The 21,954-nt window shown below is 41.0% G+C and overlaps 2 protein-coding genes and 1 long non-coding RNA gene across 7 annotated transcripts; 2 read left to right on the forward strand and 1 right to left on the reverse strand.

The window, feature by feature from the left end:
* Positions 1-1,717: 1,717 nt before the first annotated feature.
* LOC140656898 (uncharacterized) lies at positions 1,718-11,476 on the forward strand. The gene is made up of 3 exons (XR_012044165.1): positions 1,718-2,367; positions 7,804-7,968; positions 11,323-11,476. It is a non-coding gene; the product is annotated as an uncharacterized lncRNA (long non-coding RNA).
* On the reverse strand, positions 4,745-14,281 carry SOX30 (SRY-box transcription factor 30). 4 transcript variants are annotated; one of them, XM_072873144.1, is made up of 6 exons: positions 13,531-14,281; positions 12,068-12,307; positions 10,525-10,704; positions 8,077-8,569; positions 7,236-7,328; positions 4,745-6,058 (listed from the first exon to the last, which is right to left on the reverse strand). In XM_072873144.1, exons 1-6 carry the CDS (start codon positions 14,240-14,242, stop codon positions 5,686-5,688), a joined length of 2,091 nt encoding a protein of 696 aa, XP_072729245.1. In that variant the 5' UTR covers positions 14,243-14,281; the 3' UTR covers positions 4,745-5,685. The 4 variants fall into 4 exon arrangements, with proteins under 4 accessions (XP_072729245.1, XP_072729247.1, XP_072729246.1 ...); XM_072873146.1 differs by lacking the exon at positions 10,525-10,704; XM_072873145.1 differs by lacking the exon at positions 7,236-7,328.
* Positions 14,282-14,476: 195 nt separating this feature from the next.
* On the forward strand, positions 14,477-20,240 carry THG1L (tRNA-histidine guanylyltransferase 1 like). 2 transcript variants are annotated; one of them, XM_072873149.1, is made up of 6 exons: positions 14,477-14,707; positions 15,659-15,835; positions 16,425-16,594; positions 17,323-17,411; positions 18,031-18,138; positions 19,468-20,239. In XM_072873149.1, exons 1-6 carry the CDS (start codon positions 14,517-14,519, stop codon positions 19,627-19,629), a joined length of 897 nt encoding a protein of 298 aa, XP_072729250.1. In that variant the 5' UTR covers positions 14,477-14,516; the 3' UTR covers positions 19,630-20,239. The 2 variants fall into 2 exon arrangements, with proteins under 2 accessions (XP_072729250.1, XP_072729251.1); XM_072873150.1 differs by lacking the exon at positions 14,477-14,707 and having other exon boundaries at positions 15,695-15,835; positions 16,429-16,594; positions 19,468-20,240.
* The last annotated feature ends 1,714 nt before the right edge of the window (positions 20,241-21,954 follow it).

Genomic DNA, 21,954 nt, shown 5'->3' on the forward strand with positions numbered 1-21,954 from the left:
CATACTCTTCAGACAGCCATTGATCCACATTATCCATACAACCTTTTCCATTCATCTCTATACTTAAAGTGCCTGTGTAGGTGAACCACCAGGAAACCAACTTAAGAAATGGGGAGAATTTGCACCTGGCTATGTTTCCGAGTGTATCGGTAAATCAGGCCAATAGGAAATTAATACTCCATTTAGAATAAAGGTTTGCTAGGTAATAGTAATGATTTTGTCTCTTGTCCAGCGGTTTATTTGTGCTATTGAAACCACTGAGCAGTCTTTTACTGAAGGTCTTTGCTGATTCCTGCCACTGTGCCCAAAGGAAATGTGACTGTTTCCATTTGCAGATGCCATTTTGGTTTAGGACTTTCATATATGTCCCCTTTCTCCCCCAGCACTTCACACGCTGAACCTTTGTGATCTTGTGAAGGTCAGTTTATTGCTGATATCACTCTGCAGAAGAAAGCTAGGACATCTTGGGGACACCTAGAGAGAATTACCAGGATGAGCAGGCTATAAATGACATTTTAGCTGACCCACAGACAGGTCACAAATTTTCATCACACAACTAAATCATGTTATTTCCCAGAGCAAAAACCCAGGGACCAGATTTCAGCTCTTTCCTAATCATGTGGAATATCTTGAAGGGAAACCTTGAATTGTTGTGAACTCTCCCATTTGTTTATAGCTGCCTGTAAAATAGAAGAAAACAATGGCACTATTCTTGATGCTTTTATTATAAATAAGTTAAAATGCAAGCCAAATTTAGACACAAATTTAGCTATTCTGCTTTCATCCCTGCATAAAATTTCTGTCTACTCAAATGAAAAAAAATACTTTGATGAGGAACATGTATATTTGCACTGAAACATTGTCACAAATCTTCCCAGCACAACAAATCTTCCCAGGGATGGCTCCATATATTTCTCTAGAAGAAGATCAGCTCAAAAAAAGCGTAAAATGGAATAAAAGGAGCCTTATTTTAAGATTGTTAAAATACTTAGGCCAACAACTATCTGCTTGTAATTGTTGTCAGCATTCAAGTATCATAAAAATAAAATACATGCAATATTTGCATTTGTTATATAGTGATATTTTTATCTTTGGATCTTGGTAATATGAGAATTGATATCTTAATTTATAATCACCAGAAACTCCCTCTATAAAAATATAACCACAGACTGTGCAGTTGTTATATATAGTTTAATCTATCTATATATATGATATATCACTTACATTACTGAGACATTGTTGCATGGAAAGATTCAGGATATTCTAGCCTTATTAACAGTGCTCGGATGCTGTAACGCTACCTGCCTCTGGCACAGGATGAGTCAGATCCTGCCTGTACCCATCTCTTCAAAAGCTCTTACTGAAGTCAATGGGGCCTTTGCCTGATTCACAGAGCAAGGCCAGGCTTTCGGTTATCTAGGAATTACACAGACTCAGACTCATTTCCTCCAGGATCCCAACTGCCTGATTAAAAGTGTCAGCTGGGAATTTGGAAATCTGTGCTCTGTTCCCTTATCTATTGCATCCCCTGTGATCAAGGGCTGGACATACCTATCAGCTGCAGCCTCCATGCAGCACCCAGAGCAAGGGGCGGTGCATGCGGTCCTTCAGTAGGCTTGAAAATTAGGTGTTTCAGTTTCCCCAGGGCAAATCTGATGCGAATGCTTTTGCAGTGGGGTTTCTGCACTTACTCGACAGTTTGCAAGATGGTTTAACACTATTGTTGTCAGCTGGAAAGCAGAAGATGATGATTCTCCCATTAAGTTCATAGTAAATTAGGAGTTAGCCACCTACAAGGAAACAGATCGACCTACAGAGGAGAATGCCTGTTAAAGAAACAGACTTATGTGGAGAATGACTTGGACATGTATCGTGCTAGAAGCTCAGTAATATTTCATTGGAACTCTCTCTTCAGAAATGGGAAAGGTTGTTGAACGAACTGCTCTGAAAAGACTCCTGCTGACACTGGAGAAAATGTTACCAAGAATCAAAGTCTTAGAAGGAGAAGGTAGAAGACTTTTTGTCTTGCCTAACCTCTGCATTTCAGACACTCGCACTGATGAAAGAAATTTTATGTCTTTGGCTGGCTTGAGTGGAATGTGAAATCTTCCATTCTGCGGAACATTTTTCTCCTTCAGATCACTTGAAATGATCAAAGGAGGAAGGCTGTGAATCCGTGAAGGGAACTGGTGATTTAACAGCGAACTTCATTATTCTCAGTCTTAACAGTTGAGAACAGCTTCGGCTGACCCAGAATCTTCTGTTTAGCTTTGGTTTTCCACCACCCATGTAGGACAGTGGGAATACTTGGAAGAGCCCTAGAGCAGCTGTCCTGCCAAAGAGGGAGAAGTGCTGTAAGATGATCAGGTACTAGACGAGGGCTTGTGCCGATGTGCTGTTAGTGAAATCATATCAAAGCACTCTCTATGCTTTTTTTAAAGGGTGGGTCACTGCTGCTACTTTTGCTTCACTCCTAAAGGCAAGTGAACTTAATGGTAGAAGATTCTATATGCTGACACATTGCATCTTTTTAACTGTATTTGTACATGTAAAGCACTGTAGTCCTCTCCACGCTGCCTGCAAACTTCTCCAACACAACAGTGATTATACTGAAGTAGTTTATTCTCGTAAGAGGAGGGGAACAGGTATAACAGCAGAAGGGCTTTTAATAACATCCAATCCATAAAACTGTCCAGTAACTTTGGAGAAGAAACTCATCTCTGCAAATGGATAGCCCCAGGCAGTGATGCAGCAGGAAGCACTACTAAATGTCTTTAGACCTTTACAGCAGCAAGAGGACAACAAACCTTGTTTGGAAAATCTGCATATGATTTGTTTTTCAAGCTGAGGAGCATGCAAGGTGAATTTTAGTTTAGATTAAGGTAAACAGCAGAGAAAGAAGGAAAAAAATTCTTATAAGAGAGTAGAATATGTCTCTCATATCTCAAGTACCCTCTGCCCTGCCATGAAGCAGGCTTGCAGGAGGGCACACACTCGCCATGGGACTGGCCCTGCCTATGACCCACGTCACACGTTGCAAGAGGAGAAATAACAGCACAGATACTTGGCACTTCAGAAATCTGCATTTAGGAGATAAGTTCAAAGGTGGGCTGAAAACGACCTAGAAATTGGAGCTAAAAACCTCTTCTATCACAAGAGAATTCCCCCATGTGGGGCTGCGAGAACATGCTAAGGAATGATTCAGAGGAAGCTAGGTTTGGATAGGTTGTTCGTATAATTTTCACTTCTGTTGTAGACAAGACACAATAGTCTTCAAGAGAGCTCAGCTGAGGGCTGGGTCCAATGCCGTAGACTTGCAGACACAGATCTCATGCAACTGATTCAGGACTTCAGCTCTCGCTGGAAGGGAAGGAGGGATCAGCCCTACATTTTGTTTCACGTTGATATATCCAGGATGTGTTAACCTTCAGTCTTCTCTTCTTCTGGCCTTTGTGGTATTAAACAGGGCAGATTTCCACTGAGGGTATAATACTGTGTTTTCCTAACTGAACAGCAAAGGCCCCATTAGCATACAGATGCTGCACAGCAAATCCCCAATCCCTCAACCCACTGAAGCTCACTCTGAGCTATCAGCACCGGGTTCATGTCAAGCACAGGGTACAACCGAGCAGCTCTGAGGCACCTCCCTTCAAACAGTGCTGGACACCCCCATGTAGGAGGAAGTAAATTTGTATTATCCATGGCAAGCAACCATTCTAGATTCTGGTGCACTGCAATATGTCTTATATCCTACTCCATAGTGTATAAAAAGAAAAATGGGAGAAGGGGAAAGTTAGATCTAGAGAATAATCCCACAAACAGCTGTTTTATACCCTGAAACATACTTGTGTAGGAATTAGTACATTTGCCCACATGCATTCCTGCATGCCAGATCAGCTTTCAGTGAGAAGATAATTTAGAAACGAGCAGGCATTTTCTACTATTTATAAGACTTTCCTGTTAATGATTCATCTGCATTGCAGATGCAGTGGGAGCAGGGGGCTGTTTACAACACAGTTGCAATGTGTAGGGTAGACATGATTTACTCATATTTTGTGGTGTTTAACTACAAAATGCAGTAGTTCTCAAATAAGAGGTTTTGATCTTGGACTTGGAAAATGGAGTTATGAGCCCGCAGAAGCAGAAAAGCATAAAAATATTGATATAACACTGAAAACTTAAAATGCAAAGAACCCAGAAGATACCTACTCTACACTGACTTAGGACTAGCTTTTGAGGCATATGGAAATTTCATTTGTACCTGTTGTTATCAATAATGCAGTCTCAATGGATACAGGGGGCCTAAGACTCGGGTTCGACAGGACACTCAAGGTCCAACAGATCCAGTGTGATAACCCATAGAATACAGGATGCCTATATGAGATGGTCAACGTAGCTTCCTCTGAATCATTCCTTAGGCAGCCAAGCATGGATGGATTTCTCCATCCATGGCTTTTAGCTCTTCCCATATTTCTGTGGCAGCTGGATTTACATAATTATATAAATACACACACACATATATACACTAGCATTAGTAGCCCAAATTGTCTGAAAAAGTGACTTCAGCTTGTCATTCTAGGCATGTGCAGCTTAGCAGCACAATAAGTCTGTGAGATACATGAATTACCATTTACCTGTCCCTGCTCAGTTCAATGTCCATGGCTTAAAATGAAGCACTAAGGATACATTGTTTAGGTGAGTTTATTCAAATACAACAGCAAATGAACAGGATTCCCAGAAGAAAATGACCTTCTATTCCACAAAACAAGGGAGAAAAAAAAAAAAGTTAGTAACATAAATTACAAATTTTGGCCACAAAATTTTGAATTTCTTTACCCTCTATGTTCAGCACAGATACACTCTCTATTAAAAGCCTTTGATATTCTTCAGAGAATTTGGTATTCTCTGGAGAATTCTTTACAGTACTAAATACGCTCAGGGATCAAGTCATGGCCCACTAGTGTAAGTCACAGGGCCTGATCCCATCCATTTTCCTCTCTCTGGGTGCTACCATGCCTCACCATACCTTCTGGACAATCCCATTTTTATTAATGGAACTCGTTGCAGACCAAGATATTACTGAAACTGATGTAAATTTCAAGTGTGTTATATAGCAGTTGTACCACAAATACAGACTACAGTTAAAAATTAACCAAGTTAAACTTAAAACTGTCTCATCAAAGGAAAAATATAAAGCATTGCAGAATCATTCTTGACTTCACTCTCCAGGCCTTACAGTATTTTACTGCAGCAAGAATTACATTACAGTCATAAAACAGAATTATTTCACTTGCTAAAACTCCTAAAGTAATACCTACAAAATTATGGAAAATACCATCAAAATGCCTATTTTGGCATTAAAAGGATGTGCTTAAACACACCTCTCCTCAGGAAAGCACATTATCACATGCTTAGAGCTGAATTCCTGTTTAAGTGCATTCCTGAGCCAGAGCCCAAACAATGCCCTGATGAAGCAGTTGAAACTCCAGAGGCTGTTGACCACCCCAGATCTGTAAGTGATCTCTCAAAATACAAACAGATCATCAGACTCCTCAGAATGACCCGTACAGCTCGCTCAAGCTACATGGGTTTTCCATTGAACACACTGACTGAAAAGTCAGTGTTGAGGAAAACATTTATTTCCCATTCTATAATATTTCTCTGGATTATAATTTGTTTTAAAAATTACAATTCTCGCAACAACTTTACTTCTTCTTCCTCATCGCTGTCAGTTACATTGACTAGGTGGATGCTGGAGGGAGTAGATGGGGTGGCTGACAAAACCTCCTCTAATGCTCCAACGTCCAGCTGTGGTAGGGGGCTCAAATACCGCTCCTCTTTGCAGATGTTGTGAAAGGACACTACTTCAAGGCTCTCACAGCTGTGGTGGTCCTCACGTATACTTTCTTCTGGGTATTCCTTGAAAGGATAGTCTCCGTCCAGAGCTGAAAACATCACCTCCTGTCTTTGGTACCTGTCTTCATAAAAGCCAAGGCATTCAGGCACTGAGCTGGAGAAATTCCCACAGCCAAATGGAGGTCGGCTGAATGGGCATGTGCTGCAATGAAAGAGATTGAAAGTTGGCTTTCAGAAATGCAGATTGCCTGGACTTCCATTCAGCTAAGAAAAACAGAATGACACTAATGTTATCTATGCTAGTCAGCTTATCCTGTTGAAAAATTCAAAACAGGCATACTTTAAAACCATGCCTAATTTAAACACTGGGGCCATAACAAGAGTCGTGCACAGATTCCATATCTGTGCATATGCACCTCTTCATGCTAGATACATGCATGAGGTTGCTCTGAAAACAAACACAAAACCCATTGTATTTATCAATGAAATAATATCATGGATAAACCAGCATCTGATAAGCCTGCAGTATGTTAACCAACATACTCAGAATAGTAAAACAAAGCATCAAAAGTCAGTTTGTGTTATTTCTGTATGTCAAAATTTGTGACAGAGCTGGGGTAAAACACTCTTACTTATTCTTTGAGTGAACTCTTGCATCTGTTACATTGTTATTAAACAGGAGGACTGACAGAGAATCCTTGTGCCCAATATGCGGTAGTCAATGTTACTGTTTAAAGACTGTACAGTGATAAATTTTTAAAAAGCAACTACATAGTAGATTGCAAATTGCATTACTATGTCAAATGTAACTGTATTCCTCTGGTGTCAGAAGTCTGAATTCTTATTCTGATGCAGAATGACACACGTATTGTAATTTACACAGTGTTACAGAAATTCACTACATTGTTAAGAAAACAACATATGTGAAGAAGTAATAGAGCTCTACAGTGCAGACACGTTATATAAATACATCAATACAATGTCTGTTGAGGTTTCAAGGAGACTATTCATCTTTCCAATCTAATATTTACATTTGTAGTGCATAAATCTGCATACATACATTTGCACTGTCAGTGCTACTCAGAAATTATGATTCTTGTATGCAAGAAATTAGTTTATAGGAATGTGACCTCATAAATCATTGTATTAGAAAGATCCTGGCATTAGCGAAGCTGGCAGCTTTCAGAAGTCCATTAACATGTGAACTCAGAACAGTCTTTTATGGTACAAGAACACTCCTCTCCCTCCAAGGCCTCACAAAACTGTCTAATTTCAGAGAACAAGGGCTAAGCAAAGTTCACCTTTAGCAGTTTTGGGAATATGTGCCCTGTGTTTCTTTAAAGGACCTCAAAAATAGAAATATCTTGTATTGCACTTACCAGCTCATTAAGTTCTTTTGAGTTTGATGGGTCATCATCTGCCCTAATTTATCACCAGGTAGTCTTACTGCCATAGGAACATATTGGTTGTTGCTATTAGTAGGAATGAGCAGTGTATAAATGGGCATAACTTAAGTCTAATAGTCATAATAATTTGTTGTGTTTCATATTGCACAGTCATGAAAGAAAAATGATGCCTTACAAAGAATAAGCATCAGTAGGCCATCAGATTTCTTGTGTTTGAGCAGCACACCCACTGCTGGGAGGGCACTGGTGCGTTCTGTGCATGCTTAGCTTAGGAAATATCCACAGGATATTACATGTGTTAGCTTGTAAATTCTTTGATTAGGTGATCTTTCATTGGCTGCCCAGAGACCGCAAAGGGAAAACTAGGAATTACTACTTAAGAATTCTGAAGACATTTCTCACTAGGCTGGATTTCAGAAATATTGGTAGTTATGACAGCTGCAATCATAGTACCCGGGAGACATCTCACACACCTACTTTAATTCTATCCAATAATTTTCAAAATATATTTACACTATCTCTACCTAATGCTTTTCTGTAGAAATCAACTGCACCTAGATACATAAAGTGGAGAGAAGATACTTCTATTTACTGTGCGCTTGGGAGTGTCAATTACTGCAATAGTAGTATGGAGCCTTCAATAACTGGGCATATATTACGAGCAGCCTGAGGCCAGCAGGTCCCACCACACAGGAGCTATAGGAAGGTAAGAGGACCTTTCATTCTGAATGCTCCATCTGCTTTCTGTAAGTCAAAAGACTCGCTGCCTTTCAGCATTTGTTCTTACTGGTATTGAAATGAAGGGTTTCATTACCTTGAGGGGAAATAGTGAGGTCCAGGTACAAAGTATGGGTGGTGAAATGAAAACCGAGGAGGTACTCCAAACAGACTGGCTGGCTGACCAATGGGAGGAGACTCATAGACATGTGAGTGAAGAAAAGGGGTAGCTTGGGGAAGAGGTACACCTCTAGGAAAAATAGAAACCCCTGGGTACTCCTTTGGGGGCTCACTATTAGAGACAGAAAATCTGCCATTATTGGTGGTTATGTTACTTGGGTTTCTGCTGAAGCTCTCAATGAAAACTGGTGTAGGTCTCTTCAGAGAGCAATTGAGCCCAGATGATACATCAAGAGCTTCTGTCTGAGCAGGTTCAGCAAAGTGCTGTGGTGAAATTACAGGGCGCAGGGGCAGGGTTGGAGCTGGAACAGCCACTGATGCGGTGCTTGCACTAGTAGTCTGGAAAAGAGTTATTGGACCAGCATGTTGAATGGAAGAAGCCGGCAGACGGATGGCAGAAGGAGACTCACCTTTAGGAAAGAGAACAGTTATTTATCAGACATGAATAGAGGAAGAGATTTCATAAAGAGCACGTAGCAAACCACAGCCAGAGCCAGAACCATTTCCCCCAAAACACTTTCTAGCATTACTTCCCTGCAATTCACAGTCATACACCACTTGGCCTACGTGTGTTCTGACAGATGGGCTTGGAGCCCACACATTCAAACTTCCTTCTACAGAAACTCAAGGGTGAAAGAAGAAGGAATTGGCTAGTGAGTGTTGAGGCTGTGAGGATGGTGAGGGCTGTGTCTTGTCCTGATATGGCCACAAAATGGGGCTGGAGCGTGCATTTAGCGCCTGAAGCTCAGAAGACCTCCCAAGTCTACCAGCTGAGTTGGAGTGACCCAAATTCTTAACAAATCTGTGTGGTGCCAAAGCAGCAGCGAGGTGCAGAAGCAACAGTTAAAACACCCTACTCTCCAATACATTTTCTTACTTGTTTCACCAATGAATGTACCCACTAGCCAATTTCACTTTCAAACATTTTGTAGAACATACACTTGAATGTACAGTTTCAAATCACACGTCATGTCAACAGGGCTGCCTTTATACAGAAAGATTTCACAACACATTGCGTAAGTATTTTCAAACCCCACTACCTAGTCTAAAAGTCTAAATTCTGAGTCAATGGGACTTAAATGCATGTAGATTTTTTAGTTTGTATTTAAGAATCATTTCAACCACAATAGGATAGTAAACTCTGGAATGAAACATAGTAGCATCTGAGGACAACGTAACATTATAAAATATAGTACAGTGAGAAAACAAAGAATACTTTATTAAGTCAAATTTACAGAAGGATTTGAGAAAGGATCACATCACTAACTCAGAACTTCACCAGAACAAAGCTGAGCATTCTCTTTTACATCTCTGAATATTACCACACAGCATAAACAGGCATCGCATTTTCTTGTCTCCTTATAAAGAGAGCAGCCCTTGTCAGTACGCTTAAAGAGAAAAATGCCATTGCCTGGATCTAAGCTATTTGTTGTTGAAATCCACTATCACTGCACTGACAGAGCCAGCGCTCTTTCACCACAAAATATGCAGGTCAGCTATTATACTTGACTGTGGGCTCTCATACTACACTCTATTTCGCTGCCCATATTGACGTCTTATAAAAAGGAGGATCCTTCCAGGTTAGGTGCAACTTTTTAATGCATTCCTTCTGTAACTATATTTTTGTTTGTGTAAAAGCTGAGCTATGTATGCTCAAACTGTGGGCATGTGCAAGTTCATAACAACTACATCTAGAACTATTCCAGGTGTGCATAGATACCTAAGTAACTGTTCATGGAAAATGTGCAAATGAAAAATTTATTTTTCAGATTTAGTGACTGGTTTAATATTGCAGCACACACCTTACTAACACCCTACTAACTTCCTTTTTGATGACCTTGTTGGCAGTCTGCTGTGTCTTGTAAGCAGTCTAAGTTGCTGAACATTTGCTCTAGAGCAATGGTGCCCTCACTACCACAGAACACTAACATCAGGGTGGGGGTGCCATGGACCAAGCTAATGAGCTTTTTCAGGGTTGAGCACCAGTGCAGTCAGAGCTGGTGAGGTAAGATATATGTGAGGTGGAGACAGAACAAGAAAAAGAAACAGCTGTAGCCTAACAGGAAGCAAGTGTTGAGTAATAGAGATCCAAAAAGACCAAGAAATAGCAGGAGGTAACCAGGAGCTACAAAGACAATAGCAGGGATCTGTGGGCAATGAAGAAGCCAGAAGAATTTAAGAGGCTGACGAAACAGCAGGTAGAGACTAGGAGGCAGAGATGCAATGCAGAGGAGGACTGATAGAAACAGTGGTGTCAAGAAAGACTGAGAAATTGTTTTAACTATATCTACACTAACATATGTATAACTTTTACTACAATAGGAAAATTCTGAATTTTTAAAATAATTCACTACTGCAAACTCACAGACTGGATGTCCAATACTGTTCTTAACATTGGGGATGACAACAGAGTAAGCAGGTGACTGGAAAGGGCAAATGCCAGCTGGATTTGTAGCGATGATACTCTGAGAAGTGCCGGAAAATACAGCAGAGACAGGCAGTGGAAAACGCTTTCTTTTGCCTGGTCGTGGTTGATAAACCCAACCTGTCAGAGGTGAAAAAAGATGCAGACATCCAATTTTTGGGATGGTCTCATTCTTTATGTAAAGCTATGATATCTGTAATTCTGAAGTATCTAAAAAAAATGAGTCAAAAACTGCTCCTGTAGTCAATGGCAATACTCCATTTGTTTCAGTGAGCTAGCAAACAGGGCATTTTATCAGAGCTGGAAATAAAATGAACATATTTGGGCATTGTTTCCGTTACTAAATAGTTACTGTTTGTGAGACTAAAAAATACAGAACAGCGGGGAGTGATGTGGCACAGCTGAGGAAAGCAAGTTAAGGAGAACATGACACACTACCATGGCTTTCAGTGCGGAAGAAAACCACGACTGTATTCAAAACGTGGATCTTTCCTGACTGTTTCCTTAACCCCTTAAGTCTCACATACACTTGCAGATTACCAGAGACAATGGAAAATATGACACACTAGGAATCCTGTATAGATTTTGGAGGAGTATGTTTGTCTTTGACTTACAACATTAACCAAACACTAACAGATTTATAAATATATTATGAATTTACACTGAGCAGCTCGGTTTCTTACACAGGCTAACTCTTAATGCAACTTTAAAGAAGCTCTTTTTTTTTTTTTTTTGAAGGGTGCAAGGAGAAAGGGAGAGTGCTGCTCTTATCTTTTGCTTGTTTATGACAAATTAGTCAGATCTTGTCTACCAGGATTAGCCATAATCATGAACAAGCAGGATTATGACAACAGAGAGAGAAAGGATCACGACACCTGGTATCTCAACAGCTTTTAAAAAGAGTGTTCAAAGTACTTATGCTCTGTTTTATTGAACTGCAGTGTTATGGAGAAATGAATGTGTTAAGGGTACAAATTTTTAACCCTTTTGACAAAAGGCTGAGAAACAAGATCTTCCACACCATTATTTGGGAGCCCCAAGTCTACACGTTGAAGAATCCCACAGAATACAATGCCGTTTGTGCTTCCTGTGACATTTCCCTTTCCTGCCTTTAAGGAATGGATGCATGTGTCACCACAGGCCACTGGGCAGCTCTTTCTGGAGCATGTAAAATGACGCAGCAGGCCATGTTCATAACAAACTCACTACCTGGCCATTAGACTACTAAAGCATTCAGAAGAGTTGCTGTAGCTGTGGTGGTCTAAGACCATAAGAAACATTACAGGTTATGAAGGGTGAAACATCATTTTGGATGCTTTAAAAAATTAATATGCTTTCAGGCACTAGAAAGCTGACAGAAGGACTGCAAGCTTGAAATTTTTGAAATTTTTTCCTAACTCTATTACTTGCTGTAATGAAAGAGATCCATTTTTCAAAAAATCTTGCACTTCTAAAGCATTCAGGTAAATAAATACATGTTTACCAGGAAATTCCTCTCTGTGCCTTTGTTTTATTTTCTGAGCTTCGTCATAATAGGGCTGCTTCTGCTCTTCAGTCAGTTTGCTCCACTCCAATCCAAGCTGAACACTGATTTCTGCATTATTGGCAGCTGGGTTAGCTTTTGCTAGGGCGGGCCGATGAATCCTAGCCCACACCATAAATGCATTCATTGGACGCTTTACATGGCCACTTTTGTCCTTGCTAAATGGAGTATCTGGCATACCTATGCAACAAAACGAGGAAAGATGATCATCTTCCAGGCAATATATGCAATACAGGTTACGTTCAATAGTACATCAAGAGGATATTTGGCAACAGTCAAAAGAATCACTAGAGCTTTGGAACACATGAAACTCGATGCACATTTGGAGAGCAGTTCCTAGAAAAAAAACTAAGGCTAGGGGAGTATCCTCCACTAACCTTCACTGAACCACTGCATAAGGAATCATTTACCTGGCTTTTGTTACATATTATTTAAAAAAAAAAAAAAAAGAAACATATGGGACTGCTAACACACTGGTTTGGATTTCATTTGGCTAGATTGTTTTCTTATGAATTAATAAACTTATGAATTTATAAACTAAACATTGTCTAGCATAGACCATATCACTGCAAATTTGTCATCGCCACCAGAACTAAGTGTCCAAAGCGCTAACAACACAGGGAGCAGATCTAATGATGGTATGGCAGTTTAGTCCCACACCTGTGCACTCCCTGGCTTCTCAGCTGAGGTTGTTGCTGTTCTGGGTTTCTGGTTGGGTTTTTTTTTTCCTCTCTCACTCTTTTCTCAGATTTGGTCACTCATTTTGCTGGAGGAACATGTGTTACCAACTGACTGTTACAGGACACCCAGCTTTGGCTCTTTGTAAACACAGACTGCATTTCAGTTGAGCTGGTGACATGATGAACCTCCCAACTGATCCCTGAGCAAGAAATTTCCTCTCTGAAAAAGGCTTAGAAATGAACTCTTCCACATTATCAATAAAGGGCAAAGGTCTTCTAGTCTTTAAGACCTCAACTTAAGTAATTAATTTTGAAAGCCTAGGTATCTTTCAAAAAAAGTAAGCTTCTAATCCAGATGTTTCAAAATGTTCCTTATTTAACATGTCCAAATTTTCTCAGAGAGGTGTATGAATGCTTCCTAGCTTTAAAAATCAAGCAGATTCCTGACCTTACTTAAACTTGCAATCACAACTCAATGCAATTCTGAACACTGCTATAAGGGGTTTAATGCAGTCAGGGAGCAAGTGGACAAAACTGCATTGATTTTAACAAACCACTAGAGAACTCTGTGCTCCCGTATGTTTACGTCTTACGCTGTACAAACTCCAGTCTGTCCAAAGGGATGATTCTCTAACACGACCTGTCCACTTGTGTTCTTCTATCTGATAACCTGTCAGCTGTGTGCCACTTACTGAACCCTTCCAGGCTCCCTTAACATAATACCTGAATCGGAGGGCAGTACTGTGAGGGGAACATTTTTAGTTTCAATCTTTACTGAAGGCTCCAGTAAAGACTGCATTTTAAGCGGCACTTGTTTCACTGGCACTTTAGTCACATGGATCAGCTCTGGCAGCAGCGGGCCTTGGATCTGTATGCGGGTCCCAGGAGGTAAGGGGTGAAACACAACTGGGATCTTCAGATCTTCAGGGAGGATCCCGAACCCCTCACACAGCTGCGCCTTGCGGTCATCGGTGCTGGCGTGAGCGGGCCCACACAGGGAGCCAGCCGGGGCATCGTCCTTTTCCACCTTCACCCCGCAGGCCTCAAAGGCCACGTCAGGCGGCTCCACTTTGACAGCACCTCCTCTCCAGGGCTCCTTCCCATTGCCCCTCTTCTCCAGCACCTTCACCTCGTTGTGGCCTTCTCCGCTGCCCCCTTCATGGCCCCCGTCTCTCTTGATGGGGCCGCGGGCCTCCTCTTTACCCCCCCAGGGAGCCGGGGAGCACCTCAACTCGCCCCCTGGCTCCCTGCTGTCCCCGTGGCAGCCCCGGGGATCTCCCTCCTCCGGCTCGGGCTCCTCGACTTTGATGTGCAGCACCCTGAGGGGGCCCTTGGCCTCCTCCTGCGGGGGGGGCGGCGGGGGGCGGCGGGGGCCCGCGGGCGGCTCCGGGGGAGCCCCGGAGCGGCGGGGGCGCTCCCCAGCCCCCCGCTCCATCCCGCCGGGGCCGTTCGCCGCCGCCGATCGTTGCGCCAACGCTCGCCGCGCCCTCGCGCCGCCGCCGCCCGCCAATGGGCGCGCACCGATCCCTCCTCCCGCCCCCGCCACACAACGCGGTCGCCATGGAGACCGGTGGCGGAGGCGCCGCGCTGCCGGTCGTTCGCGCGCCCCGGGGGCCCGCTGGAACCATAGAGAGGTCCGCCTGGCAGCCCAGAAGGGCTCGCCGCTGTACTCTCGGAGGGCGCCCGGCGTTTCCGCTTCCGCTCTGGCCATGCTGGGGTGCTGGCGGGCCGCATCAGCCATTTCCGCGGGGAGCGGGCGGTGGCCGGGCTGCGTGCGCGGCCGCCGCCGCCTCTCCATGGCGAAAAGCAAGTTCGAGTACGTGCGGGACTTTGAGGCGGACGACACCTGTCTGCCCAACTGCTGGATAGTGGTCCGGCTGGACGGCCGCAACTTCCACAGGTGAAGGCCGGGCGGGCAGCCGATGGCCGGGGCGCTTATAGCGGTGCGGTTGCTATGGCGACGCCTCAGCGGGCGGGAGGATGGGGGCTGGGGGACGGCGGGGCGCGGGGGGGAGTTTCCTCGGCCTAAAGGCGCTGGGGGAGCGGGCTGTGAGTGCTGTGCCGGGAAGAGGGATCCTGACTGGTGCCGTGCAGTTGGCCTTGGCTGTTCCCTGCCCGACCTGTGTGAATTCTGCAGGTGCAGGGGTTACCAATCCTTTCCTCCCTAATTCCCATGAACCCTTCACTCGGCCTCTCAGGGCCCGGAGTTACTACAGGTGTGTGTGTCTTCAAGGGCCATGGGCAGCTTCAGAACTGTGCCTTCGGCAGGGTGGTAGGGAAATGGTATACCAGCGCCTTGGGTGTGCTGGGGGGGGGACAGCAACTGGTATAATGGGATATTTATTTGTGTTTGGAGTCAGTGTCTGTGTGCCATTTGCCTTTCTTCAGGATAAATGGAGCACAGTTCTCTTGAGTGGTAGATGACATGTTCTTGCTGGGGATTTGACCTCTGGTTTGGTCACGTGAGGTTCTGGAAAAGCTCTCAAGCCTTGGCAAGTTCATTGATAATGTTGCCCTTGTGGGACTGAGTATAAAAGGCACCCTAGGAGAAAGTGAGTTTACAGAAAGTAGTATTTGTCGTCCTTTTCCAAGTAAAATACAGAACCTAGTCATTTTGAAGGACTGCTTAGGGTGAGATGCTGATGGGAAGGAGAATGGGTTATCCAGAATGTATAAAAAGAGGTTTTTTGATATTGTTTTTCATACCTGGAGGGAATTCTGTGTCGGTATTGATAGGATACTGGAAATCAACCTTCATAGAAAGCAAATATGATGAAAATGAATGGGGGTTTTAGTATTTTTTTTTAGTAGCTTTTTAAGGGATTCTTATTCAACCATTTTTGCTTTGAAGGTTTTCTGAGCAGCATGAGTTCAAAAAGCCAAATGATGACCGCGCTCTTCATCTGATGACCAAGTGTGCCCAGACAGTGATGCAAGAATTGGAGGATATTGCTATTGCTTATGGACAGAGTGATGAATATAGTTTTGTTTTCAAAAAGAAGAGTAGATGGTTTAAAAGAAGAGCAAGGTAACAGCTGCTTTGATACTGAAGTGAACTTGTTTTTAACACTTCTCTTTAAACCTGTAATTCTTCTTTAAATTTGCCTTTATCTACACGCAGAGGTTAGGAGTAGCGCTGTGTTTGGGTGTATACGCTACAGTTAGTTCAGGTTCTTCAGGTGAACTTTTTGCATGTGATCTTTCAGGAAAATATGTTCAGTGATACCGAGTTTTAAAAAAAGGGTTTTTTTTAAACAAACAAACATTAGATAAAACAAACATTAGAAGCAAACATTGTTGGAACAAACATTCTTTTAACAAAATGAGGTGCTTAGGGATGTGATGTAGTGGTAGACTTGGTAGTGTTAGGTTTATGGTTGGACTTGATGATCTTAAAGGTCCTTTCCAACCTGTATGATTCTGTGAACTCTTTTTACTTGATTCTCAGTACTTCCTGTTCTTCAGAAGAATCTATGCCATAGCTGATATGTTGGGCCATTATTTAAGAAATGCTGCTATCCACCAGAATTATCGCTACTGATACCTCAGATAATCACAGATATATAACCATACTGACGTATTTCTTTCTTTTTTTCCTTTTGCTTTATGTTTGCAAGTAAGTTCATGACTCATGTGGTCTCCCAGTTTGCCTCAAGTTACGTTTTCTATTGGAAGGATTACTTTAAGGACCAGCAACTTCTGTACCCACCAGGATTTGATGGACGAATTGTGTTGTATCCCAGCAACCAAAATTTAAAGGACTACCTCAGCTGGAGACAAGCAGATTGTAAGCATTTCTACAAAACGGAGATTTGTGCAGTTGAGTTCTCTTCCTCTCTGAATAGAAATGCCTTTATTGCCAATGTATTTGTACATATAGGTATCAGGGAAAGAACAGCAGGTAGGGTGGTAGTTTTAAATAAACAATATTAGAATTGTTTTGGGCTTTGTATGGATGTAGAAACACTGGCTGAAATTCTGAGTTGTCAGACTACAACTATATTTGTTGCATGCTGGGAGTGAGTTCAGCTCAGGAAATATTAGAATTATTAATAGAATTCATTTATTATTTTTTGTGTTCCGTGCTTGTTTAGCCAAGGTAATCCTCTTTAATGAAGAGATGTGAATGTTCAAATTCATACCATGAGCAAAATTGTAGCAATCAAAAGTGCTGTTTATTCCATGCTAGAACAGACCATTGGATTTAATCTCTAGGCTTTCACTAGTACCTATTCCCTGTTGCTCAAATGAAGATAATTTACATTACACATAAACACCCTTCACCCTCTGCTCTCCCTTTTCAGAATTTTATAATGAAATCTATCTTCTTGTCATTCTTATGATATGCATTACCTTAAAAATGAATCAGAAAGATTGTATCTTCTCTAGCAACTGATATTATTAATTCCCCTTTATTCTTGGCTGTTTCTTGGATATTACTCTGGAAATAAAGTTGTTTTTTCTGAGTAGTCACTCAGATTTGGTAAATACTCTTTCTCTTACTCTTTTCTGTAGGCCATGTTAATAATCTTTATAATACAGTGTTTTGGATGCTTGTACAGCGAAGTGGTTTGACACCAGTGCAAGCACAGGATAGACTCCAGGTAAGACTCTCTTGAGGGCCTCCCCCCCCCCAAGCTACAAAGAAAATAATAAGATTTGCTAAGCTGTGTATTGCCTACCCAGCAGCCCTGGCTGGCTTGTCTGTTCTTACTGTAATAATTTTGCAGGTGTAGATTCAACAACTTCTTGAATTGTACAGATGTTAATATGATTAGCAAATAATGTATTTTTGCTCAAATATTAGCAAGTTTTTGGTTTCTTGATTAGCAAGTTTAGAAATCTTTAAAATGTCATATAAACATCCAGTATCCATAAGCACGAAGTACAATGGCAGGATTCAGCTACTATTGATTCCCAGTCCCTTCTGTAGTATTTTGTCCCATTGTGCAGACTTCAGCAGATTATTTCTGTTTTCTCCTAGAGTCTGTTGACTTTCTTCTATTTGTCTTGAAAATGTAATGAAAAACCTTTCTGTTTTAATATCCTCATTTGGCAGTTGGAAATAATTCCTCTGTTGGGAGAGGTAATTAGACCTTGTAATTTAAAGGTGAAAAACCTGTATAAATCTCAATCTTACTTCCAATATTCACTTATCTTCTACCCTAGAGATTCAGTTTGTTTGTTTCTATAAGAGTACTTTTTCTTTTCATTTCCTCTCAGGGAACTCTGGCTGGAGATAAGAACGAAATCTTATTTTCCGAATTCAACATCAACTACAACAATGAACCTTTGATGTATAGAAAAGGAACTGTCTTAATATGGCAGAAGGTAAAAAACTATATTACCACTTGCTTCATGCTCATGTTTTAAATAGCTACACTATGGCAGACAAGCTACACTGTAAGATAACTAGATGTATGTCTAAGTATAAATATATTTGAAAACAAACCATATTTACCATATAATGATGTGTAAGATGACTAATTGTTTTGGAGGTGTTTTTGAAATATCTTTATCTATGAGCATAGTATAAAAACTAGTCTCTGAAGTCTGGCTTAGATACAAATTATGACTGTTGAGATAAAATGTGTATCAACAGATGACAATGTATATGTAGAATTTCACAAGACTGATGTATTTTCTAGATAAATCTCCCTTGTTTAATGAATCATACAATTGGTTTCTTAGCATTACCAGCTTTGAAAATTGAGGAAGTATTCTGCTTCCTGAAAAATTACATTTTAATGACTGTTGTCAGTTTGATTTGGTAATCACTGGGGCCTGTGCCAGGCCCTTCACAGGATTAGATCCCAAATATTTCCACTGCAAAGGAATTACGAACTTTTGTCTAGTAAGGTAGCTCAGCTCATAGTATGCTTAGTCCTTTTCTACTTCTGTAAAGGAGCATAGTAACGAGTGTAGTTGTTAATGGGGAATTCCTTTTAATGATAATTTGGAAATTTTCATCATTCTTGGATTACATCATTGATGCTGAATTAGTTTAAGAAATTGTATCTTGTGTTTTGTATGAGATGAGACCCCAGAAAATCATAGATGTTTATGGCCTTAATGTCCTTCTGTAGTAGGAGATCTTAATTAGAAATATGTATGTTTCATGTGATCAGGACCTGATCAGTCTATGCTGAGAGTTCTCCATAATTTGTTCAGCCTTTCAACTTCTATACATAAAAAATTGATAATTCTTTTTTATTATTATTATTTTTATTTAATTTTGGCCAGTGACTTCTATTATTTCATTTGAACTACTTAAAACAGACGAAGGCTCCCACCTGGAAGTATATTCCACTTGTTCCTTATACACACTTTTTCTCTTGGTAATTGTAGACATTTGCAAAGTTTCCCATTTGTTTTATATAGCTCCGAATTAAATATTGTACTTTACTCAAGACTACTTGCAATCGGTTATGTGAATTTGCGGGTAATTTCTTCAAGCCATGTGATGATGGCACGCAGTTTCAACTGCGCGCGTGTTAGTCTTTGAATTGAGAATAGACTTTCTTTCAAAAGATTGTGTGTTCCAATTCTGTAGTATGCTGTAGGGTTGATAGTTGCTTTTGTTGTAGCTTTGTTTCTTGTCCATTTGTGAATCCCCTCTAGAGTCTTATATGTCTGCTAATGTGTCAACTGTATTTTCAGATTAATGAAGTCGTGACTAAGAAAATAAAACTGCCAAAGGAAACAGAAGAAAAGGAAGTCGAAGTGACTCGGACTAGGACTAAAGTTGTTCCCCTGCACTGTGACATTATTGGGGACCAGTTCTGGGAGGAATATCCTGAGATTCTGGCTGAGGATAGTTGATATCTCTGATGAGTATCACTGGTAGTTTACATTCTACTCTGCTTGGGTTGTTGGCGAGTGAGGAGTATGAATGGTGGCTGGTAGAGTTTAACCTGTAACCCTCTTCAACAACTACATTGGTTTTAGCACTGTTGTTGCCTGAAAAAAAGGCACTGGTATGTTGTCTGACATACAAGGATATGTGCATATGGAAAACCTAAAATCATATTATATTTTGAATGATAAGAACTCATCATAAATTAAGACTGCTCCTTGTACATGCATATTTGTAGAAAAAGTGTATAGAAATTTCAGGCATTTCTGTAGCATTTAAACCATGAGGTATTTTACTGAACTGCCGAACTATAAAAAAAGCTTGCGTATTTGAACAGTTAAAAGCAGAGGAGAAAATAATTCTTTTGATTTTTGTTTCAACTGAGATGGACCAGAATACTCAATTGGCACTTAGTATTAAATTTCACGGCCAGTGTGCTTAGTCAGATTGGTGACAAACTGTTCAACTGCCTAATGTCTCTGATTCTTACAGAAAGGAAATGGAGTAGCCCAGCAGTTTCCGATGACTGATTTTAAAAGCTTTGGTCAAATGTACAGGATTTTTATACTTTTTAAATAAAAAAATAAAAAAAATTTCCCTGCTGTGTTTATTACTTGGCCTCTCTCATTCCTGGGACTTCTACTAGTAATTGGTGAAAGTTCCAAACAGTGAAGTTAGTAATAAAGATACTGTACAGACTTGAATTCTGTTAGGACATGGGTACACGTTGTGCTCCAGCGAAGTCATCTATCTCCTACTGTGGAGTAGAGTGAAAGGTAGCAACACAGGGGAATGTTCCTGGTACCTGCAAAGAGGGTGCTAACAAGAACTTGTATTGCTGGTCTCTGATTTTCCTGGGGATGGCACAGACGTAGCAGTTCTGGCAATCCATGTTAGTTAGAGGGAAGGAGGGAGTGTGTGTTGCCTGGTCTATGCACAGTTTTGTTCTGGTTTAACTATTAGTTAAGACCTTTTGTCAAAACAGTTAAATCATACAACCTCTCAGAGCAGAAATATTTCTGCTAATATAAAGGGGCTTGTCCTAGTGTAACTGGAATTTGAGGGAAATAACCTATTTCTGTATAGAAATACAACTACAATGATATAATAGGTGTTTATAAGAATATTATTACTGCTTTTAACCATAGCGGTTTCAAAACCATGGTGCTAGAACAGTAATCTGGCAAGCTGTTGCTAAGGGAGAGATAGTCAGCAGTTGGGACTGGCCATAAAAATGGGAAGAAAGGATCAAATGTGACTGAAGATGATCAGTACCGAGTTAGGTCCCCATGAATTCGTGTAGCAGCCTACTCTCTGTTTCCCCTTTTCTTCCCGCAGGAAGAACTTGCACATTTAAGGCAATGTGCATTTTGGTTTTGTTTTTTTTAAACACCTAAACAGGTACTGATGTAAACTACTACTTTGCAGTTTCTTCCCGAGATTAAGCAATGAGTCTATGCGTTATAGTACCACAGGGCTTCCCCTCTACTGCTGTGCGCTAATACTGAGCGGTTAAGTACATGCAATTAGAGAATGCGTATCATTTTTACTTCGTAGAATGGGCTGTATAATTCCCAGGAAGAGGATATGATGTATTGTGAGGTGATGACTCTGAATGAATCATCGCACCAGTCATTTACTGCTAAGAACTTCCTATCTGTCTGGGGTTTTTTGTCTTGTAACACAAATGTAATTTACTTGACTTTGATACGCCATATGTTACTATCTGGTGCCTGACTTCAGACATTACATATAAAGCAACTGTTCCACAGGTGGTAACATTTGGATTTTGCAGTCTGAGTAAAGATGAAAAAAATTTTGGCAACCATGATTGATGCTTGGAAAGTATTATGTAGGGTTTTTGTCATATGTATTATGACTACCTGATACACAAACAGACATAATGTAGAATGTAGGTACATTGTATGTGTGTATAAAAAATGGGTCTGTATTAGGGCTTATCCTCAGAGCATTTGGTAATTAACTCATCCTTACAATAATATATAATAAGTAAACTTACCTGTTTACATATGGATGCAGACTTTGGAACCAAGATATGGATTGTCTGTACAGCCATGGCCTTTAATTTGTATTCATATAAATACTAGAGGAAGAAACTCCCTGTGGTATCCTCATGCATAAAGTCATATATATGACTTTGTAGCTGTAGGGGAAAATAAATCTTCCCAAGGTTCGAGAAGTAGACTGGCGTTAGTGACACACACAGCTCTGCCTGCATCCTACACCTATGCTTATAGCTATTTCTATAGCTGCAGAGGTCCCGCTGTGAC

This window comes from Ciconia boyciana, chromosome 9 (assembly GCF_034638445.1).
Source record: "Ciconia boyciana chromosome 9, ASM3463844v1, whole genome shotgun sequence".
Classification (NCBI taxonomy): Eukaryota; Metazoa; Chordata; class Aves; order Ciconiiformes; family Ciconiidae; genus Ciconia; species Ciconia boyciana.